Source organism: Gopherus evgoodei, chromosome 2 (genome assembly GCF_007399415.2).
Source record: "Gopherus evgoodei ecotype Sinaloan lineage chromosome 2, rGopEvg1_v1.p, whole genome shotgun sequence".
In the NCBI taxonomy this organism is placed as follows: Eukaryota; Metazoa; Chordata; order Testudines; family Testudinidae; genus Gopherus; species Gopherus evgoodei.
The window spans coordinates 228064200-228091423 of NC_044323.1; the positions used below are offsets into that span (position 1 = coordinate 228064200).

Genomic DNA, 27224 nt, shown 5'->3' on the forward strand with positions numbered 1-27224 from the left:
AAAACCAAAGCAATTTTGGACTGTATGTGCAAAGACAACAGATGATGGATTGGATAGGTTCTGGTGTATCTGGTGCATTTGGAATATTGTGTTCAGTTCTGGGCACCACCTTTTCAGTAATTCAGGGCCTGGAAAATTGATTTATGGTGAGAAAAGAGCTAAAACGCTAATTGTATACAGCTGGGCTAAGCGGTACTAACGGGATGGGCCAGTGATAACTGTTTACAAATTTCTGAAGAATGGAAACACCTGTGGGGATGAAGACTTAAACCAGCACCCAAGCAGAGCCCCATTGAAGCGTGGGCCTCAGAGATTCAGTGCCTTATTTACTCTCACCCCCCCCAAATAGAACTAGGTGTGAAGATGAAATTTTAAAAAAGGACAATTCAGGGTGAAAATCGGGAAAAACCTCTTGAGACTGAGATGTGGAATAGTCTCTGAAGGGATGTGCCGGAAACTCTATCAGGACTTTTAATATTACAGTGAACAAAGCACTAGAGAAATGTACAATAGGGATTGGTACCTGGAGGATGGAAAGGATAATGGACTATTTCTATTGCTAACTCATTTGATTAAAGTCCTTCAATAAAATTCATCATTCTTTAGGGCCTAAGACAGCGATACTTTATTGTCACGCTGTGTTGTTCACCTTCTAAGATATTCAGTTTTAAATAATGGTAACTTCGCAGCAAATCTGTCAGTAAATCCAGTGGTACAAACTCAGTTTTCAACAACACAGACTGGGCTAAGAACAGAGGGCTATGAAAAACATGTTTAATAAAATTTTCAGGATGTGCCTGGCTTGTGCATTAGCTTATGCTTCCTGCATCGGTTCATATCTCCATGCTTATCCTGAGGGAAAAGAAACTGGAAAGCTGTGTCGCAACATAAATAAATAAAAGGAAATTCCCATTAAACTGCTTAAGCTGAGACCAGCACGTTTTGCTTTGGTTGACACAGACTTGAACTGTGTGTGACAGTCTAATTCACACCACTCTGGCAGGCTCTGTGCCAGCTGATTCCAACTTCCCAGGAAAAAAAGAAAAAGCAGCAGTAGCATGAGGTTTTCTCTTTGCTTGTGCGTTCACTTTGCTGTTGCATCATGCTGACCTTTGTCACAAACACACAGCTCTTGGGGGGTACCATTGTTTTGTGAATACCCTGAAATAGCTGTGCATTGGTGCTGTGCGTGTGTGTGTGTACACAAACTATTTGAGAGAACCAGCACTCGTTGCAGAATAACAAATTAACTAAGGGTTTGTGGTGCAACAGGAAGAAAGTAAACAGGAAGCATCCAAAGGAATGGTCGTGGTGATCTGAAGTGGCCTGTCAGATAGGGAGGGTGTAAAAAAGAGAGAGGATGTGGTCATTGTGACCGACCGACAGCACAAAAATAGACACAGCACTTAATGGCCTTTAAAACCAAACACTTAGTTGAATACTGCTGACTTCTTACAGCATTATTTGATATAAATTTGAGTTGGCATTTCCCGCACAAGCCCCGCTTTCAGGGCTTTATAACCCTGCACGTTTAAGTCACAATTGTTCACGGGAAAGATCTTCAATCATTGAAAGGAATAGGTTCGATCTACAGAGGTTATAGTGTTTTGGTTGTTTCAGATTATTTTTAAAACCAAACCAAACAGAAACATCTATCTAAAATAGGCCTCAGTTTAATAGCTGGCATCTTTCAAGCAAACAGTCAAATTCACGCCTACTGTAATTGTACTGAGCCAGTGAAGTCACAGCAAGGATTAGTTTAGCCAGCAGACCTTGGTTTGGGTTGTTGCCCTTGTATTTTTGATTGTTGTTTTAAATGGAACATTGGGCTTTCACTATAGGAGACCTGAGCTGAAATTTTGGCTTGGCTCACATATAGAGTTATTTTGATCTCTAAACCTAGAGCCTAATAAGACAGCCCTAGTTCTGCTGCTTTGTTAGCAGAGCATGTAAGTTAATTGAACCACTCCCAAATAATAATAATACATGCATGCCCAGTGCACCTTTGTTTTAGTGGTCAGCCAATGGGGGCTGCAGGAAGGGTGGCCAGCACATCCCTTGGCCCATGCCGCTTCCCGCAGCCCCCATTCGCCTGCAGCGGCAAACCGCGGCCAGTGGGAGCCGCAATCTGCCGAATCTGTGGATGCGGCAGGTAAACAAACCAGCCCAGCCTGCCCAGGGCTTTCCCTGAACAAGCAGTGGACTGGCTTTGAGAACCACTGATGTAGAGTACACCAGAAAGGATGTTTGGAATAATAATGTAGAACCAAAAATCAGAACTGTATTGTCTTTCACAGATTCCCCTGCTAGCTCCCTGTTACACCACTATTTGTCTTGTACAGCTAGTAACACATCAGCTGATTGTATAATTTCCTTAGTCTGATGCTCAGGAGCTAACACAATTTACAAGAAGTACCACCCCTGTAAACTCTTCTGCTTGTCAGCAAGAGGATTGAGAAATTCCAAGATGCTGTACATTCTTTAGTCTCCATTTATCAGTTTGAAAACTGTATATATTCCACCGGCTTCTTTTGCAAGCTATGCTAGCAAAGCTTGTTAATATAACAGTCCAAAGCTAATCAGCATGCAAAATGTTTATGCTCTCCTGTCTCCATTGACAACTGACAACAGCTCCCTGCATAGCAATTTAACTAGCACAGCTAAGGAGCTCTATTTGCTTCATTAGTGGATCTTGTCCTTGATCCAGAGCCAGGGCCGGCTCCAGGCCCCAGCACGCCAAGCGTGTGCTTGGGGCGGCATGCTGCAGGGGGCGCTCTGCCGGTTGCTGGGAGGGTGGCAGGCGGCTCTGGTGGACCTCCCACAGGCATGTCTGCGGAGGGTCCGCCAGTCCCGTGGCTCTGGTGGGCCCTCTGCAGGCACGCCTGCAGGAGGTCCACCGGAGCCGTGGGACCAGCAGACCACCAGAGGCACGGGACCGGCGAGTGGCAGAGCGCTCCCCACGGCGTGCCGCCGTGCTTGGGGCGGTGAAATGGCTAGAGCCAGCCCTGTCCAGAGCTAAGGGGCTCCTGAAGCTGCCAGGTGATGAAATTTCCCTAGTTTCAGAGCTCACATGTGCTTGTGTTTACAAGCTCCATAACCTCTCCCTCCAAAGCTAGTAACCCAGTGTACTTTACAATCTCCTTCTGTTCCAAGAGATGAGTTTACAAATTCTTTAAACCATTTACTGTAGTTAGCTAACTGCACACACATACAGCATCCATCTTTAACTGCATAAATAACTCTTCACAGAATTTCTACTGAAGTTGCTCAGTCCTCCATTTTGAAATGCTCAAAGCATTGTTATTGTAAAAATAATCGTATTCGGGCCTGTTTAATCACCCAGTCTGAGTTTGTAAATTCATTGTTTTATGCAATGTAGTTATAGCCTTGTTGGTCTCAGGATATTAGAGAGACACGGTGGTGAGGTAATATCTTTTATTAAACCAGGTTCTGTTCATGAGACAAACCCAAAATCTTGAGTCAGTGTTCTAACCCAGGGGTCAGCAACCTTTCAGAAGTGCTGTGCCAAGTCTTCATTTAGTCACTCTAATTTAAGGTTTTGCAGGCCAGTAATACATTTTAACATTTTTAGAAGGCCTCTTTCTGTAAGTCTATAATATATAACTAAACTATTGTTGTATGTAAAGTAAATAAGGTTTTTAAAATGTTTAAGAAGATTCATTTAAAATTAAATTATAATGCAAAGCCCCCCGGACCAGTGGCCAGGACCCAGGCAGTGTGAGTGCCACTGAAAATCAGCTCACGTGTCGCCTTTGGCACACGTGCCATAGGTGGCTTACCCCTGTTCTAACCCTTTTTCAGTAAGAATAAAATAAACCAGAAGAGACATGTAGCAATTATTTCATCATAATTCTTATCCAGCGTTAGACGTCTCAATTTTTTTTCCTGTTCCTTTTTTTTTTTTTGGTTAATGTTACATTCTGGTAAATGATTGCCCAACAAACTACGCTGTTTCATTTTCCTTAGTTTTGTGTGGGCGTTTTGCTCTGTTTAGAATACAAAGCAGCTAACCAAAGCTAAAAGCCTTCCCTGCCCAAGTTTTTGCTCACATCTTTAACATAAACATTGATATAAAATGAAAAGAAATATTATATAAGGTGTCTTTAATAAGTTGTAAAACCCAAACCAAACCTGGAGTATGTTTCTGAAGAGTTGTAGACTGCCATCATTGTTCACCATGCTGCTAACCTATTAACATTTTGGTCACATTAGGATTAAATCTTAATTTTTATTTATTTATTTATTTATTACACATAAACTGAGTCTTCTTGATCACTATTTCTTCCATTGGCTAGACCGGAGTAGGCAACCTATGGCACGTGTGCCGAAGGCGGCACGTGAGCTGATTTTCAGTGGCACTCACACTGCCCGGGTCCTGGCCACCGGTCCGGGGGGCTCTGCATTTTAATTTAATTTTAAATTAAGCTTCTTAAATATTTTAAAAACCTTATTTATTTTACATACAACAATAGCTTAGTTATATATTATAGACTTATAGAAAGAGACCTTCTAAAAACGTTAAAATGTATTACTGGCACGCGGAACCTTAAATTAAAGTAAATAAATGAAGACTCGGCACAACATTTCTGAAAGGTTGCCGACCCCTGGGCTAGACATTTGTGACTGGAATCCCAGGGGAGTCAGCTGAGGTTACTCAGTTCTGGTGAACTGCACAGAATAAAGTAGGCAATCCCTGAGCTTGGTGGATATTCCAATACCCAGATTTACCAAGCAAGCACAAAGCAGGTTCTATTATACCTCACTGGTTACGAAGTCAACAACACAGTTCCCTTAAAGTAACCCAGCCTCAGACCTCCACCTAGACATCCAAGTCAGATATGAGGAGGATTTCAGAAAATCTTATTCATCATATGAAAAAGGTTCTACCAACTCCAAAGGATCAGGCACATTACCTCCCAGGTTAATGAATATTCCAGACCTTTCCCAAATACACGCTTACAGCCAATTCTTATTAACTAAATTAAAGTTTATTAGAAAAGGGAAAGAGAATTGGTTTAAAGAACAGCATACATACAGATATGAGTCAATCTTGAGATTCAGATTCAAAGCAGAGATGGAGAGCTTTGTAGATGCAAAGAGTTCCATAGGTTATAGTTCAATGTTTGTATTCAGGGCAGTCCAGTCAGAACTGGGATCTCAGTCCTTTTGGCTTAGGCTTCTGCTGTATGGAACCTCAAGCAGATCTAAGATTAAAAGGATTAGGACCCAAAGGTGTTTTATACAATTCCAAGGTAGGGTGACCAGATGTCCCAATTTTATAGTTACAGTCCTGATATTTGGGGCTTTTTCTTATATAGGCACTGATTATCCCCCACCCCCATCCTGATTGTTCACATTTGCCATCTGGTCACCTAATCCAGGCCTTCTTTGACAGGTCAGAGTCCTTAGTCGAACAATAGGCATTCATGGGGACTTTGAAGTGGATCCATTTCCGAAGCATAGCTGGTAATTATTCACACAGATTAACATAAGGCAATTGCCTGTTTTACCACCATTCTCAGATGATTTGCAATACATTTTCAAAAAGAGATTAATACAGCCGATATTCTATGTTTACAGTTCATTTAAATGTTAAAATGTTCTTTTGATCTCTGAATTAACAGACTGCAGCATAGACAGGGAATGTTTGATTACATTGTTAACCTCTACCAATATATATGTAAATACACAGAAACACAAACATTATCTCCCCATATGTTTTTAAGGGTTGAATTTGAGTCATTTCTCCTGCAGGATGCTTAACCCTTTCTGCTCATGCATCACAACATTGTTTAAGGAATCTGGTTGTGGTTAATTCTAAGCTAATAAAAATCCCATTTAGTGTGATCAGTACCATGGCCATTCACTAAAGGCCCTTCAGCATTGGAGAGTGCTCTTAGAAACATATAATGATTCTCTCTCTCCCAACCCCCTAGCCCTAAATAGAATTCTTCCAGCATTATACCACAAACAGTTTAAACCTCAAAACCCCCTGCACTATTGGCTTCTTTTACAGCCTAGGCACCAGATTCTACCTGTGTAGTGTGGCCGCTTTGCGCTGCCCTGTCAGTTCAATCAAGCCTTGAAGGTTGGTATATCTGTCCCAGGAATATGATTCCAGTATAAGTGTGTCTCTGGTAGTACACAGCTGACAATGGCTCTTAGGCCACTCTTCTCCCTGCTGCAACATAGTAGGGATGAGGGAATATGACTGCCATGCGCTAGTTCAATACTGATCCCCAGCTGTGGCTTCAGACCCTTAGAGCACCCAGGGCAATTCAGAGCAACTCTTTGGTTACTGAATCAGGATAATGTAGAGGGGACAATTGAGTCACCTTTACACACACCTTCCTGACTTGCACTCTACAGTTCGACAGTAGCAGAGGATAAGAACCTTAATTTTAAGCTTTTTTTAAAAAAAGCCATTTATTAAATCTAAGAGGGAGAATTTAAAGATTCATCTGAGATATGAGGTTCACATAGGTGCAGTGGCTGATTAAGGTTCTTGTAGGTCAGGGGTTTGAGTCTTTCTTGATTTCATGCTGAAAGGCTACCTCAGGTTCATACAGCTGCAAAATGGGTACCTCATCCATAGGGCAGTCAAAAGCAGTTGGGCATGATCCTGGCCACATTGGTCCCTCGTGTCCCCTTGGCAATGAAACTGACGTGTCTTAAGAGTGTCAGCCTGAAGAGCCATTGACTTGGGGGAACTTTGAGATGGAACAACAATACTGAGCCCAATGAAACACAGTTTGGTAACACCAGGAATTTGTATTTTTTACATGCAGCCTAGAAACAAAAAGGAGCATCTGTTTAATGTACCATTAAATGCACATTCTCTGTAAGTTAACACGCAACAGACAGTGTTGCAAACCATGCTGAAATCGCATGATAGAGAAAAAACTACGGCGGAAAAGATTATACACCTTTCTGGAATGGAAACCAGAAGAAAAGAAAGAGGACTGTGTGTGAGTTGAAATACTGCACAATCAGGGCTCTGAGGTTCTTCAGTCTTGTCTGCTCTTTCATGCTACTTGCTCCAGTGGCATTCAGTACTATCCGGTTTATCTACCATTATCTTTCAGCAGTTATTTTATTTAGCACTCGTAATAGTGCTTTTCATTTTGAAACTACTCTACATACACGTACTAATTAATTTTCCACAAAACTCCTGTGGCTGACTCAAGCATCTTCCCAGTTTTACACAGGAGGGAACTGAGACAGAGATTACAGTATAAAGCTAGTCTAAGATCACAAAACAAATCAATGGCAGAGCTGAGAAAAGAATGCTGGCTCCCAGCCCTATGCAACGTTGAGCCTGATTTACTGTGTATTTTTCTATGTAGCTTTGCAATAGAGACGCTGGTTTATGGAATGGTTTATTTGTGCCACAGGATACTGGCTCGTTCAACATTCTGATGCTACGTACATAGTTTTACTGTTTGGAGATTGGATTTTATATATATATTGTCCTGGTAGTCGTGGAAGCCTGGCAATAAATATTTAAAGGGGGAGGGAATAGAATACTATTTGTTTAGTAATCACAGCCATGCAGTAAATGTAGAAAGTGTGGAAGTACTCCATGTCCTAACTAGATTTGCCAACCCTCCAGGATTGTGCTGGAGTCTTCAGGAATTAGATTATGTCATGTGATAAAACCTCCAGGAAAAGTGGCAACTCTACCTACCAGATAGGCAATAAAATCAAAACCAGAACCAAAACCAACCTCATAGGCCTGTCTAGAGTTTGCAGGTAGCTGAACAACAGCTGTTTGGTTGCTGATTTTTGTGTGTAAACTATCTTTATGTGAGTGGGCGAGAGTGACTTCGTTTTCCCTTTTCATGCTCATTACTTGATTTTTACATATAGCACCCGTGGCTTGTCAGTGAAACTCAGATTATTATTATTGGAATATATAATTATTACAATGCCTGTGGAAGCTCCTGTTTAGTGGTTGAACCTCTATGTCACCCCCTACTATGGATAGTGGCTTATGCCACACATGAGCATTGTTTATTTGTGCAAAAGTATAAACCAGTTTTCAGTTACTTTGCTTCTCGCCCTCTCTTTACTCCTGGGGGAATTCTGCACCAAAAAATTACAAATTCTGTACAAAATATTTTAAAATTCTGCAAAATTCTGCATACTTTGTCAAAATAACACATTACAATCAATTATTTTGGTCATTTATTTCAAAATACCTATCAGCAACTATGTCTGTAACAATAGACAACAAAAAAGATTCAGGAAATGTTTTTTTACAAATAGATTCCTTACTAGGCATATTAATACAGAATTCTTAGTAATAATTCATTTAAACTACAACGTAAACTGCACACATTTGTCTGAAGAAGCAGCACTGCCACAGTATATCGGTTTATAAGAAAATGCTCACGGGGGGGGAGGGGGGAATGCTGTTATTTTTCCATTGCCTGCCTCAAAAAAGAGGAACAAAGAGTGTGCAGTAGCTGTTATAAATGCTTGCCAATGCACTTGGCTTACCCGTCAGGGACTTTTTTATGACATTAGCGGAAGTGTCTACTACTTTTTTTTTTTTTTTAAATTAGAGTCAGATGCTCTGTCTAGCACAAAATGGAGCAAGCTCCTGTACACCTATGACAGTGCAAGGGCAACCACACAACACGCAGACTGGTGCTAACTTCTCCTGCACTGACAAGGAGACTGCTAATCCGCCGGTGGATTGGGGTTGGAAAACGTTTCCTATGTTCTCTTCCTACCCCAGCATACCCACAGAACAGACAGCAGTGTTTTCCCCATACAAGAGGAAGGGTATTATAACATACCATCCACAGGAATTTTGGAAGAGCAGTATTAGAACAGATTAGTCTGTATAGTCCGGGTTCCTTGCTTGGCAGTGGCTTTCCAAGTGTGCAAGGTTTATTGTCCCGTATAGCAACTAGGACACACTTCGGTGGTGTATGAATATATCACCCAATGTTTTCACACACCATTTTAAAAATGAAGTAATGATCTGGGCAAATGCTGAAAAATCATCTGATAACTGCCAAAATATTTACCACTTTTAATTTGGTTTGGATAGTTATGAAATAAAATTACAATTTTTTTCTTTGTTTATGTATGAAATTAGGGTACGTAAGAGCAGGGTTTTGCCAAACATTCCTAGTGTATGAACAGATGTGTACAGTAAATGGGAATAAGCACAAAGTTAGTTGACCTCTGTATGATGATTTTCTTGAAAATGTTCAAATTTTTATTAGATATTATATTAGCAACCTGTGGAACTCTTTGCCAGAGGATGTTGTGAAGGCCAAGACTGTAACAGGTTTCAAAAAAGACCTAGATAAATTCATGGAGGATAGGTCCATCATGGCTATCAGCCAAGATGGGCAGGGATGGTGTCCCTAGCATCTGTTTGCCAGAAGCTGAGAATGGGCGATGGGCTGGATCACTTGATGATTACCTGTTCATTCCCTCTGAAGCACCTGGCATTGCCCACTGTCGGAAGACAGGATACTGGGCTAGGATGGACCTTTGGTCTGACCCAGTATGGCTGTTCCTATAATTTGCAGTTTTGCTAACACTTCAAAGTCTACTTTCTTGCCTAATCTCCCCTTTAAAAGGGACAGTTTTTAATAGGAAATCCATACAAGGCTTTTATTTATTTATTAATCCTATTCCATTTTATTATTTGAACATGTTAATTTATCACCAGTTTTTCGATAGGGAATTTTTGGGGAAGAAATCCCACAACATAATTTTAATATTTCTTTATTAGTATGAAGGCCCCGGTTCAGGAAGGCTTGTAAACACATGCCTAACTGAATTCAGTGGGACTTAGCGTGTGCTTAAATTCTCTGCCCAATCAGGGACTGTTACTGGATGTGGCTGTGGAGAGCCCAATCCTGCAACCACTTATTCACCCAAGCAGTCCTTTTGAAATCACTGAGATGTCCATTGTGAGTGAAGATTTGCAGAATTGGCACTTATGCTAAAAGCTTTTCTGGGCAGGGACTTTGCTCCCATATATATGTAAAATGTTCAACACATAGTTGATGCTATAGTAATTAATGAAGGTTACTGATGTAGTAAAGGAGAAGAGCTCATAGTGGCTTAGGATGGTACAGTGTGCTGCAAAATTACTAAAAATGAAAGCACTGCTCTTGTTACAGATTGCAGAGGGGATGGCATACATAGAAAGGAAAAACTACATTCATAGAGATCTGAGAGCAGCTAACGTTCTGGTTTCGGATTCACTGATGTGCAAAATTGCTGATTTTGGTCTAGCCAGAGTAATTGAAGATAATGAATATACAGCACGGGAAGGTACGTATCAATTGATATTTTTCAGCTCTGTAAAACTCATTCTGTTAAGAGCCACAGATTTATGCATTTGTTTAACATAAAAATGAGAAGCACGTAGTATAGTGTGAAAAATGCCAGAATAATTTATTAAATACGGTGTTCTAATGACAAAGCTGTTCTTAAAAATTACTGTCCCCTCATTCCAGATTGTTCAAACTAGAAAGTTTATGAAAAGTACAGTTTGTACCTTCTTTAAGCAACACAATACATTTTACAAATCAAACTGATTCACTATTTGGCATAACATAGCAAAGCTTTTCATCTTGTTGAATTAGACAATGAACTGAGTTTTTCTTAATTGCTAAGAGAAAATGTTAGTATTCGTTTTTATCCTCAAATGCATAAATGACATGTGCTCGAGCATCCTTTCCACAATAGAGGCGGTAAGTAGAAGTGAGAGGATTTTAAAATATGGTTAGAATTTGCTCTGCACCAACTTGCTTGTATTGTTTAATATAGTTGGACATGAATCAAAGGATTAAATCAATTAAAAATTATATTGGAGGTAGACTTGTGCCTAATTCTGCATTTCTTAGAAAGGCAAAACTCCCAGGGAAGTCAAGATTCTATATATGGAATGGAGTTAATTAGGGGTAATATTAATGACAGTGATACAAAGTATTTGAGTGGCACAACCATTCCATGAAAACTCTCATCTTTTGATTCTGAACTGATAAATGTCGAGGACAATAGAGCATAGACACTGGTGGGTTGAAAAGCAATGTATAACTTTTTTATTTTTTCTGTCTAAATTTGTAAGTATATGTAGTTGTGAAAGGTGTTGGGCTGATAACACAATAGAACAAAGTCTTCAGTTCACTCATACAAGTATGGCATTTCATGTCTGCGAAGAGTTTTCCCCACACTATCATTCCAGTTGGTCTGAAACAACCTCTGGGGTACAAGAATATATTCGGTCAATCTCGTGCCCATTCAGGGTGAGACTGTAAAAGGAGACTGAGGAAGTTAGATACTGAGTTCCTAACTCCCTTAGGTTCCTTTGAGAACCCCAAATTCAATTCTTAACTTCTCTGAGACTTCCAGGAGACACACAGGGTGTGTGTGAGTACATCATGGTGGCTCCATCTGATCCAGCTCTTAGTACATCTGTGCAGTGCTTATGTAATGAAGAGGTGCCAGGACTCAAGCAATTTTTTTACATTCATAACTGATGCAGCAAGCCCAGAAGTGCCGGGGCTATGAACTGCCAAGCCTAGAGGTGCCGGGGTTCAGCCCTGGCACAAATTAAGCACTGCAAATGTACAATAACTCTTGGACAGGAAGAGCAGCTAATACCTTTTAAGTCCCATAAAATAAAGACAGGATTTTGTACTAAATACTCACTGTATACCCTATACTTAATGGAAGCAATAGATGAGTCTATAAGATATGTTAGTAGTTATATTTTTCAAGCAACTTATATACTTGGTTAATTGAGAATATATTGTTTCTTAGGTGCAAAATTCCCTATTAAATGGACAGCACCAGAAGCAATTAACTTTGGTTCCTTTACTATTAAGTCTGATGTGTGGTCCTTTGGAATTCTTCTGTATGAAATTGTTACCTTTGGAAAGATCCCTTATCCAGGTATGACATTTGCTTATATATCATTACATGGTATTTATATTTTGATGCTCTTTTGGAGAGTCACAGAAAAGAGTTAACTGAGGGGGGAAAAAGTGAATATCTTGCAATAATGGCAGCACTGTGGATCTGAACTGTGCATACTGCAGGTTACCTCAAAGAATTTTGAAAACTCTCAGCCATTTTACATGTACCTAACACTGCATGCTGCTTTGTGGGAGCTTTAAATCAGCAAGTTATGTGTAATCTAAAATACAAATCCTGCACTGTTGTACTTAGATAGTATATTTTTGTACTCGAAGTTAAAATTGTAGTAAATGCTGAATTCCAATAATTGTCACTGACCCTGATTTTCCAAAGCTCACTTCAAATGGTTTAATGCTAGACCAGACAGATATCATTACAAGTTCTAAGACTGTGTATCAATGCTATTTGTAAGCAGTGAAATGTAGCTCCTGAATAGGTGGAATTTCAAATGAAACCAACTAAGCAATTCGGCTTTTACATAAACAGCCAGAATATTTTGTCAGCATTAGGCGCTAGAAAAGAACATGAAAGCGGAATCTAGAGAAGTGCTGATTTTCCATTGGAATATTGGCACTTTGGTGATAAGGTAGCTGGGACATAGGGCTACGCTGGAGGTTTCTTACCTTAGGCAGACCTGATTAAGCAACCTAATGTTTATCTATTTTTCTTTGAAGATATTTTTACAGGAAAACGCATGTGTTACGTAGTTTCCCTGGCTTAAGCAAACAGAAAAACCTTGTTTAAAGGTGATAGATAGATATGATCAACAAAAAACTTTGATAATGCAGAATTAAGATTGCCTGGTGGTATCTCATGCATTTCCAGAAGGTCAAGCACAGCAAAACTCAAACAGCTGAAAACCAGGAAATAAAGAGTGAAAGTAATGGTGACACTAACACAACCTTAACTCTGCCACTCTGGAGCTGGCAAGAGCCACTGGAAATTATTTGCATGCACTGCAGACCACGGTGTTGGTCTAAAGCTGTGTAGCATGGTGGCAGGATTAGTTGGACTAACTTATGAGATGTGTGATATGAGGAGACGGGGGGGAGGGAGGGGAGGGGAAGCTAAGCCTTGCTCCCTGCACTCTTCCCAGTGTGAAAAGAGCTGCCTTGAGAGATCCAGTATGTCTCATTTCAGCAATGAGCTATGTAAGTTATGCCAATAGTGGGACAGAAGTGTCTTCTCGCTGTGGAGACAGTGAGGTGGGGTACAAGCATGATCTATGGCAGGGGTTCTCAAACTGGCGGTCAGGACCCACTGGGGGTCATAAGGTTATTACATGTGGGGAGCTGTGAGCTGTCAGCCCCCACCCCCAACCCCGCTTGGCATCTACTATTTATAACGGTCTTAAATATATTTTAAACTATTTTTAATTTATAAGGAGGCGTTGCACTCAGAGGCTTGCTGTGTGAAAGGAGTCACCAGTACAAAAGTTTGAGAATCACTGGTCTATGGGTAAATGGAAGTATAGTATTAGATGGCATCCTGTGTATAAGGGTGAAGGGGCTGTAAAATTTAGCAGAGGTAGGGTTGTTTATGTGGCGTGGGCTGTGTTAGAGTAAAGGGCAGGTGTAGGTAGCTCCTCTTCAGTACATCACCCTCAGCAAATAGAAGGTGTTAGGCTCTATCCCACATGGTGACGTGTCTTGTCCCCGGAGTGTTCTGCACTAGCTACAAAAGTGGAGTGCAAGTATAAATGGTGTGGGTGTATTGGGGAGGAGCTCAAAGAGGACAGATTTAAGGTTGCATTAGCACAGACCGTATTTCCTGATTTTTCAAAGGTTTAAATGTGTGTTATTTTCAGGGTTTCTAGATTCTGGTACACAGACAGGAGCAGGGAGAGGGGTTCAGACCATGCCCTGGAGAGGCAGGGCCCCCAGATCCCAGTGTACACACAGGGGCAGGGAAAAGGTCTCAGACCACCCAGGAGGGGCCAGGGAGAGAGTGGCAGGACCCCTCAGGTCCTGGCACACATGAGGGGGCGCAGAGGGAGGTGCTAGGGTCCCCTCCAGATCCCAGCACACACAGCAGGGGAAAAGTGAGGTTGACAGCCCACTTGTTCCTAATCCTCCCACTGCCACCTACCCCCATGTCCCAAATCCTAGTGTCCATCCCCACCCTGACTTAGGCCCCCAAGCCCCACTCCCTCCCCTTGCTGCAGCCTTAAACCCCCCTACCTTATTCCACTCTACTCTTCCACCCTTTAATCTCTTCTCATCTCCCTGCACTCCCCACCTCCCCAGCACTGTGCTACAAATGTGTCATTTCTTTTGAAAATAGTATGATCCACTTCTGAATTATCCGCTGTAGTCGGACTACATTGCCCAGAAGTTAAAAACAAAAAAACAAGAACTATCACTTTACAGAAGTAGATAGCAGCAGCATGCCTACAGATCTTCCTTGGACTTCTGCCAAGGGTACGGTCTGAAGTTACAGTGCTGGGGTGTAGCTCAGGTTCCAGGGCCACTGGAGGTCTCCTCGAGCCATCAAGGTCATGTGAAGCCAGGCTGGCTGGAAACCTTCTTGCCTGGTCTTTTTCTGCATGTGTACATTGCAATCTGTTTGGCATGCGAGTGTTTGGTATGTTCCATTCTAGAAAGCTAGACTCTTCCTTTAATAATGTTTTCAGTATTGCTTCCCCAAAGGGGCAGTGGGTGCCATGCACTAGCTGAGATACATTGTTGAGTGAGCGAGAGCAGCTGGGGGATGATCAGAGCCATGGTTTGAGCCCCAGGTAGAATGGGTAGAATCTGTGGACTTTATGAAATGCTTTTTTTCCTAAGGGGCTGTATCAAGGGAGCCCCTTGCTCAAATGACCCCACATTTGGACCATTTCCCTACCCTGTACCTTCATGAGGCATAGCAAACTTCAAAACAATCCAAGTAAACAAGCAGAGTTTAGAACATTTAAAAAAAGTCACCCTTTAAACAGGAAGAGGTTCTCAGCCGTAACTATAGCTGACCTGGTGCTCCACAACTATATATAATTATTCATCTATTTCCCCTGGCTCAGGCATCATTTATCAACTCCCTCAAGCATTCTAGGAAGCAGAATGCCATCATGTAAATACACATTGAGCTTCATCTTTGAGGTTCTGAAAAGTTCTCATACAAATTACCCATCTTCCTGAGGGAAAGTTGGAAGGTTTAACCACACTCCTATGTACCCAGCATCTGCACTTACTGGATGGTATAGTTTTGAGGAGGAAGAGTCCTAGAGGCCTTCCATCTTCCCTCTTAATATATCCCAGGGTAATTGATGGCTGCATATACCTATTCAAGCGCAGGAGTTCCTAGAAATGCATTCTGCTAGGTCCTACAGCTCTGGCTGTTTAAACTCTGAAAACACTCAAAGCACCACTGTACAAGCAGTCCCAGACTGCATAAAGCTTCAAAGGGCTAGAGCAGGGAGTTCAAGTCCCGCTGGGCTAGAATGGTGGGAGCAGGCCTGCCATCCCCACCTGGATTAGGGGGGCAAGACTTTCCAGTTGCTCCTGTAAGAGGGGAAGGGTGAGTCTCCATCAGCTTAGAATAGGGGAAAGTGTATTGACCAGGTCACCTCCAGAAAAGGTAGAGTGAATGTAGGTATGTTCACTGCCCCTGAAGACTCTGATCCAGCAAACCACTTAAGTACATCAGTACTTCTTGACTTCATTGGGACTACTCAAGACAGTGGGACTGTTCAAATGCTTAAAGTTAAACGTTTAAATGCTCTGTTAGGTAAGGGCCTGAATATGTGAATGGGTAGCAGGCCCAGAAGACACCCACTCAACATACTAGAATGAGTTAATCAACCATTAGGCGCCATTTCCTCAAGAAAGTATCAGGGTGGAAGTTGTGTGTGGTGGGAGGATTTGTGGTATCCTCCCTAAAGCTGAGGTAGTCTGATATACATGCTTATCATAACTGAACCCAAATGCTTAACATTTTGAGGGTCACCCAATTTACCTATCCGTGGGTATCTTGAAGTTTGCTATTAAGAATTATAATTGTGAAATGTAAAATGTGTGCCTGGGTTTGTGCAGAGATATTAAAAGAAAAACCTAGAACCTCACAAAAAAAGTTTGTTTTAAAGTTTTGCAACAAATCCTATTTTCCATCTTTTCCTCCATAAAAGCAATGTCATGCTGCCATTTATGCTTTGTTCCAGGAAAATATGTGGAGTATATTGACAGTACAGTACAGTGTTCCACCTGTTTGATTTTAAACTAGTGAGAGAAAGGGTGTCCTGTGAGAAAAATCTGGGCAATATCCTCCCCAAGAACTTCTTCTTTTTTTTTTTTAAATACCTAACACCCAGTGCAGTTTGATGAATCCCACTGGAAAAATAGTAATTCTCTGCAGAGTCCTGCACTTAGGAAGAATCCCATGCACTGCTACAGACTAGGGACCAAGTGGCTAGGCAGCAGTTCTGCAGAAAAGGACCTAGGGGTTACAGTGGATGAGAAGCTGGATATGAGTCAACAGCGTGCCGTTGTTGCCAAGAAGGCTAACAGCATTTTGGGCTGTATAAGTAGGGGCATTGCCAGCAGATCGAGGGACGTGATCATTCCCCTCTATTCAGCATGGGTGAGGCCTCATCTGGAGTACTGTGTCCAGTTTTGGTCCCCACACTACAAGAACAATGTGGAAAAATTGGAAAGAGTCCAACGGAGGGCAACAAAAATGATTAGGGGCCTGAAGCACATGATTTATGAGGAGAGGCTTAGGGAACTGAGATTGTTTATTCTGCAGAAGAGAAGAATGAGGTGGGATTTGATAGCTGCTTTCAACTACCTGGAAGGGGGTTCCAAAGAGGATGGATCTAGACTGTTCTCAGTGGTACCAGATGATCGAAAAAGGAGTAATGATCTGAAGTTGCAGTGGGGGAGGTTTAGGTTGGATATTAGGAAAAACTTTTTCACTCGGAGTGTGGTGAAGCACTGGAATGGGTTGCCTAGGGAGGTGGTGGAATCTCCTTCCTTAGAGTTTTTTAAGGTCACGCTTGACAAAGCCGTCGCTGAGATGATTTAGTTGGGGATTAGGTCCTGCTTTGAGCACGGGGTTGGACTAGATGACCTCCTGAGGTCCCTTCCAACCTTATGATTCTGTGAGCTACATAGACAATTCATATATGTCAGGGATGATTTAACTGTATCCAGAGATTGGAAGGGAGACTCCAACCCTTACATCACTCTGTTGGCAGGTTTTAAGAGGCTCCCAAGAGCTTTCTCCAGCACAAATGGTGTGTGTGTGTGTGTGTGTATATATATATATATATATATATATATATATATATATATATATAATCTTCGTTTCATTTGAAGAATTTAAAATACAAAGTTAAATCTCCTGGTTTATACTGAAAATGTAATACATGAAACCAAAATAACTGTGGGACCGGCAAACAGCTGTGAAAACACAGCTTAGCAAATTAGTTGGGTTAGATCGAGTCTAGGACATAACACTCCAGGAAGAAAAGTATGTCCTAACTTTGTCCTACCAATATTTAGTAGCCAGGCAAAATGAGTCCCCCTAGAGTAGAAATAATAAATAGTACAAAATAATAAATAATCAGCTCTAGTAAGAATACACCTCTACCTCGATATAACACTGTCCTCGGGAGCGAAAAAATCTTACCACTTTATAGGTGAAACCGTGTTATATCGAACTTGCTTTGATCCACCGGAGTGTGCAGCCCCGCCTTCCCCTGGAGCACTGCTTTACCACATTATATACGAATTCGTGTTATATCGGGGTAGAAGTGTACCTTACATTTTTTTTACTAACAGTTGAAACTAGCTAACTAAATCTAAGGTCTTATATGCAGTCCGCCTAAAGCTCTGTGAAATGATTTGAATTATATTTGACAAGGGGTTAACACCAGTATGAAAGGACTATAAACATACAATTTGGCAGAAAGATTTACAGTCAAAACTGAGATTTTGAGAACTTTGTTTCTGAGTTAAACGGCTGTTTTTCTCTGATAATTTTGAAGTGATTAGTGGGATTTATAGTTACAGAAACTATTTTGAAATATAAAATACAAATATCTGATTTTTTTAGGCAATTTGAACCAGTTGTTGAGAAACTAATTTCCAGGTGATCATACAATATGTCAAATATTGGATACATTCAGACTCACATTGCAATGGCATCATCTGCTCTCTATTACATGTACCTGCTTTCAGATCTAGATTCTACCTCCATACCTGTGATCAGTTACTCCTAACAATATTGGATGTTAGTAAAATAAGATGGCTCAACATAAGGAATTAGTTCTGCATCCTGTCAAGTTTAATGGCTAACTTTTATTAGCATTGTCTCAAACTCGTAAGTTAGCATCCTGTATAAGATCATGAACTGTGTAAGAGATGTGCATTCAGGATGAATTTCAATTAAGTAATATACGGTTCTGGTGAAACTGTTCATTAAGAAATAGTTTACCCATAATAATATCTTGGAAAATTAGAGACACACTGCTACTCCTTTGTATCTTTAACTTATACCAGAATCTCTGACAACCAATCAAGCTGTGTAGCTGGGAAATATTATTTATTCAGTATACACATTTGTATGCATGCTCATCATGTTGTGTCTTGGCATGTGTACTTAAAATGTGTCATTAATAAATATCGATTAACAGAAAGAACTCATTCTCTTGAAAACTAGAAATCATTTTTACAGGTGAGATTTTCACAAATTGACTGAAGCACAAAATGGGCATATTTGCCCCATGCATTCAGAATGCAGCAGAACTAGGGTGACCAGATGTTCCGATTTTATAGGGACAGTCCGGATTTTTGGGTCTTTTTCTTATATAGGCTCCTATTAGCCCCCACCCCCGTCCCAATTTTTCACACGTGCTGTCTGGTCACCCTAAGCAGAACAGTAAAGGTGCTGAACATTCTAGCCCTGATCCAGCAAAGCACTTAAGTACATGAACAGTCCCATTTAATGGCACTCTTCACTGCTTAAAAATAGGAACATACTTGTGTGCTTTTTGGAATTGGAGCCAGAGTGTTTAACACCTGGCAGGATGAAGCCCCTAGTGAGCAACTGTTGTTCTTGTGCACTGACGCTCATCAGATAACATTATTAAATCTACAAAAATAAAGTAATTGTAATAGAGCATTGGAGCAGTCTGCATGGAAGATAAACGTCTCATTGACTTGCTCTCTACTTTTATTTTCCATAAGTACCTTGACCTTTGCTCTGCATTTGTGTAGCAGCAAGCGACTCTTGTCCTATGATGACATCCTGTTTCACTGATACTCTCAAAAGCAACTTTGATGCAAAAGCAAGTGCATTTGCAGTATTGTAACTGGGACCATTTCAATGCTTTTCACCATATGGAAAATTGAATGCAAATATTAAACCTGGGCCCAAATGAAGAGTTCTGATCCAGATCCAGATTTCATACCTGAGATCTATTTTTGTGCTGGGCTGACACCAAAACCCTGGATCCAAACATCTCTGAAATTTGGAAATGTTCGGATCTGGATCTGAATTCTCTGACTCAGGCCCGTTTCCAGTGTTAATATTTAAGAAATTATTTGCAGGGAATTAAAATTATTAATGTTAAAAAAATAAAAGACCTCACCTTAAAGGACTGTAAGAGAGGACACCCATCACTGTTTCTTTTAAAAAGAAAAAGCATTGGCTTATTCATCCAATAAGGTACTGTGGATGGCAGAATTTCCCCAAATGTAATAATTGTTATTCATATAGACATTTTGAATATAAAAATAAAGTTGGCAATTCAGTTGTAGAGTGCCTGCACTGCTTCCACTATCTTTTAGGACACTATGTCTGCTTTCCCAGTGTATGTTGGCTCACGTTATGGAGATAAATGGATTTACCTCCTCTCTGCCCCTTTTTGAGACAGTATGGACCCCACAGACACATGGAGAGAGTAGACCCTGTTCTCTGTGGATCCGCAGAGAACCAGGCATAATGTCGTCCTCCGTTAACAAAGTAAAGCATAAAACTCCCCTCCATGTTCTCATTTGAGCATATTTCCTTTGTTCTGTCCTGTTGCCTCCAGCAGTCTTGCTGCAGCACTCTTCCTGTAGTTTAGAGACCAAACAAGTGCTTTCCTTTATTTCTAACACTACTGTCCATAAATAAGCTGGCAAAATGTGCTGTTAAATACAATGTAACGCTATCCCTTCCACCTAATGAATGTGTCAGTCTCTGAAATATGCTTAGCTTTGTTCACCTCCGAAAGATCTGCTTCATTCACATCTGCCAGTTGACAGTATGATTTACTGACACACTGTTATCTACTCCCCTGCTTGTTGAACGAAAAAAGCCGCATTCTGATTGGCTACACCAGAATAACTCAGTTGGCTCTAATGCAATTGCTTTGCTTTGCTTTGCTTCCCTCTAGGCTGTATAATGGAGAGAATGACAAAGACTGTTTGCCTCTGCTCTTCCAACAACAATTATTCTTTATCCTATGCTCGGAAGCAAATGGTAGAGAGTGAATGATCTTGTAGTTAAGATGCCAGACGGGCACTCAGATCTGGGTTCAGTTCTCAGTTTTATCACAGATTGCTTGTGTGAGACTTTGGCCAAAGCATTTATTTAATCGCACTCTGCTTCAATTCCCCTTCTGCTGATACTACTACACAGTAGCTTTCTCTCAGCTGTTGTCTAGCAACTCTTCAGTAGTCACAGGTTCCAGCAGGGTTTCTTTTCACAGCTGATTTTTCTAAGTACTCTAAAATCCCCATTCACATGCAGATTGCCTTGAAACTTACTGTGCCACAGCAGGGGTAGGAGTAAAGTGTGTGGCACAAGTTTGGGGTCATTTGCCCAAGGGGTTACCAACATAATCTGTTATAAAACTGCCCTTATGTGCCCACAGATTGAGTGCAAAGGAGAGAGGGAACATGAAGTATCTGGTACTAGAATACCACTCTAAAAATCAATAAATAAAAAACTTGGCTGATTTGCTTGGTTCTGTAGTGTGCCAGTGCAGTCGCTGCTTTGGTTCCTATCAGCTGGAGCTATCTACGCACCACAGATTTTATTACTGACTCTCCTACCTGTACATGAGATTAAGGCAACTGGCATTTTTCATACCTGCAGCAGTTACACAAAGTTACTTATAACAGAGCTGGAACTTGAATCCAGGACCTTTTATATGGCAGTCCCAAGCCTCAGCACTGCACTGCCTTTTGAAGTACATGTGTGAAATAAACTAGTCACATATGCTAGACTATTAGCATAGAAACTGTGTGTAATGAAAGGGGCAGGGACTATAGAAAGAGCTGGATGTGTGATTTAAAGGAATGGGCTAGGATGTGAGATCTAGGATCTGTTCCAGGCTCTACTGTGATGTTGGACAAGTCACAAAAACCATATAATTAGATGGTGGCTACTTTGAGAGGATGGTGTAGAGTCTCACCTTCAATGCTGAGAGGCATAGGTTGAAGGATGGTTTTTTAGCTAAACATTAGCTTAGAATTGAGCAGCCCTTGGTTCTAGTCTTATGTACTCTATGGAGTACTGGCCTTTGTTCAGTAGACACCGAGGCGAAAAGAATAAGGTACTGTGATCTCCCTCATGCGCAGAGGTGAAGGTTATATCAAAGTGTCACCTTAAAAAGATGTTATCATTCACTGGGGGGGATAATGCCTTGGTATCAAATCCCAGAACTATGTCCATTAAAGAACTCCACCAGCATTCTCCTGGGATGATATGTTCCTGTGTGGTAGAGGGGAGTTCACTCCTACCCAGCTCAGTTCCTTCTCCCACTCTTGAGACTCCTGCTGTTATACAGAATGCTGAAGCAGAGGGGAAGATGGGAAGCTTATGTGAATGCAAACAACAGTTACAAGTTAGTAACGTTTTTCTGCTCTAAAAACCTCTCTGTATTCCCACTTGTGCCTGAGCAGCTGGAGAGTAAGCAAGAAATTCTTACCTAAATACCAACTGTAGCACCAGGTTCCTATACTGGGCCTTGAACCACAAAGGTGGTGGTGGGGGAGTCATGGAGGGTACAGCAGCTCTCCTAAGCTGAGTCTTTAAACCAGGGACTAGTAATTTGCTAGGTAAGACTTAGTGTTCAACATTTCCTATGCCAGTGAGGCTGCTTGGCAGTACAGTCTCACTATTTGTAAAACGGGACGAAATGTTAATTTTAGAAGAGCAAGGGCCAGAAGTCACAAGGAGAACTTAAGTCTCTATCTCCTACCTTATGTCCCCCAGTTAGGCACCAGTGGCATTCACAGAATCTCTGCCCAGTTGCTATGAAACACTGTATGCACTTAAGTTTCCCGTGTTAAGTCACTGGGGACCCAGGCCCACACAGAGCTACCTAAGTCTTGACACCAACAAACAGCTCACTTAGGCTTAGTTAGCATGTGAAACCTGATATTAAATTATATCTAAGCATGTCTCTTGTCTTTGGCTATGATCTAGGAGGCATGCTTTGAGTAGAAGAACCTGTTTATAATCTTTAACCCAGTGATGAGAGCACTCATCCAGGTTGTAGGAAACCCAGTTTCAACTGCACACTCTGCTTGAAGTGGAGAAGGGATCTGAAGGGTGCCCTATTCAACGGGTTATGGTATAATTTGCAACTGTGTATACATTAAAGAAACAGGGGCCCTGGAAACTGAGCTTCCCAGGGAAGTGCTCTCCACGCTTGCCTACAGAATCCCTCCTACTTAGCCTGGCCTAAATCTTCCTTTTGAATTCCACCCCAAACCTTTAGCAGGTAAAGACCCAGCACCAGTAAGGCATGGAGATGAGGTTCCCTGGAGCTGAGTAAGGTGCCAGAAAAACACAGATTGAGAAAGGTGGCTATCAGACTACTTTAGTCATGAAGGGACTTTTGTTTGGTGGTTTATAATGCTAAAGAGGTAGAGTGGCCATCAAGCCCTAAACTCACTCACCTTCAGAACAGATGTAATTGCTAGGAGGAAGGTTATTTTGATTAATATGCTTGGGAGGTTCAAGCCAGAGGCTCATCAGAGTCCATTAACTTTGTTAGGGCAAGACTGAAGTCTCATGATGGCAAGTGAGACTATCTGGGCCAGAGGGGAAGAGCTGCATATCTTTCCATGATGTGTGGGTTTGAGGTGAGAGAAGAGGTCTGGTGTCCCGAGGTAGCCTCCAAGTATGAAGAGGTTGAAGATACCCTGAAGTGTTTTCAGATTGGAATCAGAAGAGCAGGTACAGGCAGTGGAAGAGTATGTGGCAGGGTGCCTAGCAGCATGACTGAGGGGTATCTACCCATGTTAAAGGTGTCATTAGGATCCAAACCAGTGTTGGGCATCCAGTTCTGAAGGAGTACACAGATGAAATTACAGTGGTGCTATTTGAGAGGCCCCATGGGTCTGGGTGTTCAGAAGAGAAGGGATGTAAAACAGAATAAAGAGGAAACACCTCCTCTGGGGAAATGTGTTATTACACAATCAAACACCCAGTCTGGTCAGGAGGTACTAAGAAAGGCATCTGAGCTCAAGGAGTAGGCACTATGGTTACTACCTGTGGCACTGAGGCTTCTGCCACTTTAAAAGGTTGTGCCAGTTTGTTCTTCATTGTGGCTTTAGATTTAACCAATACCAGATTGTGCAGGGTGAGGGATTGTCTTGCAGGTTAGGGCTAAAGAGATGATCAAAGGTGGTGCTGAGACCAGACTGGTAAAAAGTGTCTCTTGGGTCCTGTGTAAGAGAAACGCTACACAAAGGCTGGTGTTGGTACCATGAATGGACCCAATCGAAGCTCTCTCCCTTTAGGTGCACGGAGTAAAGGTGTCTCAAAAACAGTCCATAAGATTACTGAGTGATCTAAATATGGGATTCTGTCTCCAGTATTAGCAATGGGTAAGAGGTGTACCTGTTGAAGGCCTTAGGTGTTTCAGGCTCAACATAATCCAGGTAAAGTACTAAAGTCTTCTGGAACAGTGGAAGGGCTGCTTACACTAAACTAGCCTATGCTACTCTAAACTATTTACAAAGCCGAAAGCTAGGCTTGAGAAAATATAGTCCCAGGAACACAAAGGTTCATTCCATTCACTCTCTGCAGTGACCATGAAGGAGCAATGGCCATGAGGGCATATCCCTTATGTAGAATAACATCCCTCATGAAAGAGAGCTCATGAGACAGCTTTTCAAAATCGTTACAGAGCCTGATATGTCACAGCCCACAAGTTGTGAACACAGAGGATTTTTCCTCAAGGCCCTCTATTTCCTAGTTTTCCAGCAGCTGGATTTTTGGAATTTAACTTTGTTCTGGAAAGGTATGAGGAACACAGAGCACTGTCTACAACCTTAACCCTACATTAAAGTGTTTTTGCATGTGAATTTATATTTAAGCTCTGTGAGCCACAGAGCATCTTAGATGCTGTGCATATACACAGTATCTAGTACAACGGAGACTCTGACCCCCAAGACAATACTCTAGTACAAGTAAATTGCCAGGAGATGAGAAAAAATTTTTTTTTCATTTACTGTGTCTCATTGCTACTCTGCTTGAAGTGGAGAAGAGATTTGAAGGGTGCCCTATTCAATGGGTTATGGTATAATTTGCAACTGTGAATAAATTAAACAAACAGGGGCACTGTTTGTAAAAAAAACCCTTGCCCTGTCCCCTGAGATTAATTGATTTTTTGGGGGTGTGGAGTAGCAGCAAAAGAAGGTGCTCTACTTTGATCACTGACGCACAAATCTGCTTCTAAAAATCATTTTTTTTGTTTTAGGTATGAGTAATGCTGATGTGATGGTTGCTCTTCAGCGTGGCTACCGCATGCCACGCATGGAAACCTGCCCAGCTGAGCTTTATGATATCATGAAAACATGCTGGAAAGATAAAGCAGAAGAGAGGCCAACATTTGATTATTTACAGAGTGTGCTAGATGACTTCTACACAGCAACAGAAGGGCAGTATCAACAGCAGCCATAGAACAAAGGAACACTTTGCCAGTTGGCACAGACCATTGTTCGGACAAACTTGGCAGACCAGTTGTTTCATGTATTTGGATATCCTAACCGCTTGTGGCTTCTGAAACTGGAGGCTGAAATTCCAAAGGAAGAATCATTCTGCCTAGAAATAAACCATGTTTTTCTATGGTTAATTTAATTTGAATGATCACTCTGCTTGAGGTTAGAGTTCTCTTTAGATGTTATCTTTTTATTTGCCTAAATAAACATCCAAACAAGACAAGCTTTGAAAACAGAGACAGAGTGCAGTCGCACCAATACAGACTTACAAAGTATTTGAAACTGCAAACAGAATTTGGGGAAATCTTTAAATGATTGCATACCTTACAAGAAAATGTATGAAGACTGAAGATAAATATGAACTTCGAATGGAAAAGTTAAAGAATTTCTGCTCCCAAATTAGCTTTTTGAAAGATAGTAGATCATGAAAGTTGTGCTTTGTATTTTTTATAGGCTCTGGTTATCTTACATCAGTATCTGGAGAACAGTATCTTGTTGCAAGATTCAAATATTTAGGATGTAATCATCCTCTTTAACCCTTTCTTAAGGTAATTTTTACACTTAATTTAATTCTTTGGCATTTATGCACAGCTCAAGCATTTACACTTAAAATTTGAAAAAAGTGTCTTTTACAGGCACCATGGTAAGAAGAAGACCTGTAATATTATTGCATTATAAAACAGTAATTGTGCTAGATGTGTCAGAAAAAAGGACAGCCTATTGTTTTGCTCTGTATATAGAGCACCATGAATTTAAGCCTGGAACCACCTGCTCAAAATCTATTTTTCTCTGGGTTAAATCAGTGGCAAATCTCCCCTATATTTTGAAGGGAGCAGGATCTGGCCGTCAGTAGTTTGAAACACTGTGATCCATCTATTACCCATGAAAATGCTTTCTATAAGTATCTTAAATATTCCTCACATTTTTGCTGTTTCAATTAATTGAACTGAAAGTCATTTTAAAGATTAGCCAAAATGAATGTTTTAAAATGCACCACACCTTATAAGCATACTGTAATCAGTGAAATTACATTGAAGTGTTAGCACCCTAGGTTTTGCTTTTCAGTATGTAATTATTACTAATTCATACCACCACCAAGTAAATCAGTCATGTTTTTAACTGTTGGTTCTTAATGCAAATTCTGTTAGGATCCAGGCATATTAACAGAACTGTATTTGAACTAATTCTCAGTCATGAAGTGAATTATCAAGTTGAGTATGCTTTAGTTATCAAAAAGCATAACTAGTGCAATTACCAAGTGACTGCCTGTTTCTGTCTTCCTTTATATAAAGTGGGACTGGGCTGTTCTTACAACCAAAACAATTTATGGTAAAGGGTACTTATGGAAGCTTTAAAACGAGGCTAACTACTTGTGAGGCTTTAGTGTACCTGCGGTCCAAACACAGTGATCAGTATAAACATTCATTGCTTTTCTTTTTTAGTAAAGCATAGCAGGTTCTGAATGAAGTCAATCAATCAATGTGCAGATTAACCACCAGACTGTGTAAATATTTTTACTGTATGGTGATTTTAATAAACTCCTTAAATTTAAAACTTGTACCATTGTAGTTCATCCTGCAAATTACAGTAAGTAGCCAATTTTATAGGCCAGGCTGGCAGTTTTCTCTGTACAGGGAATGCAGGATCAGACCCTGTCAGTGTTCAGATGCTATACAAAACAAAAATAGTTCTTTTAGTTATCACTTAAATAAATCTTGCCTCTGTTCATCTCAGAGGAGCAGTTCAGAAATCTCAAGACAGCCATTTCATTGCTGAATATTTTAGCAGAAATATCCAGCTAAGTGGTTCTTATCCTACAATTCTGAACTGCCCACCACAGTAGTAAATTCCAAAATATCTTCAAAATAGCTGCTAAAACCTCACTATATTGCAGTGCCAATAGGCGCCACCATTTACTGAGCCATTTAGGAAAGCCTGAACACATGCAAAATTTACATTAGCATTTGGAAATGCGAAGTCATCTTAGTTGCAGAAAAAGAGTCTAGGAGCCATACATTGGATCACATTCATTATGTGCTTACAGAGCTAGTGCAGCACTGAAAAATGCAGGTGCGCTGAACTGTACTCAGTTACTTGTTCAAACACAGGTGAAAGACAGAAGCATATTTGGTTTAACTTAAGCCATATTTTACGTAATGTTGGGTGGGGAGGGGGGAATGATACAGACTGAGCTTTGTCTAAACTTAGGAATCTTGATAAACCCCAGTCAATAGATCTATTTGTTACTAGAGTACTGTAATAAACCAAAGTATTGAAAATGAGAACCTCCATTTATTATCCTCATTTCTG

The 27224-nt window shown here is 40.9% G+C and overlaps 1 protein-coding gene across 2 annotated transcripts in view; it reads left to right on the forward strand.

Moving 5' to 3' along the window:
* LYN (LYN proto-oncogene, Src family tyrosine kinase) overlaps nucleotides 1–26472 on the forward strand; it is a 95814-nt gene extending 69342 nt beyond the window's left edge. For both annotated transcript variants that reach the window (XM_030553121.1, XM_030553120.1), the window contains exons 11-13: nucleotides 10173–10326; nucleotides 11821–11952; nucleotides 24674–26472. In XM_030553121.1, the coding sequence (XP_030408981.1) occupies nucleotides 10173–10326; nucleotides 11821–11952; nucleotides 24674–24876 (489 nt within the window). In that variant the 3' untranslated portion in view covers nucleotides 24877–26472. The remainder of the gene's footprint in view (nucleotides 1–10172; nucleotides 10327–11820; nucleotides 11953–24673) is intronic.
* Nucleotides 26473–27224: the final 752 nt, after the last annotated feature.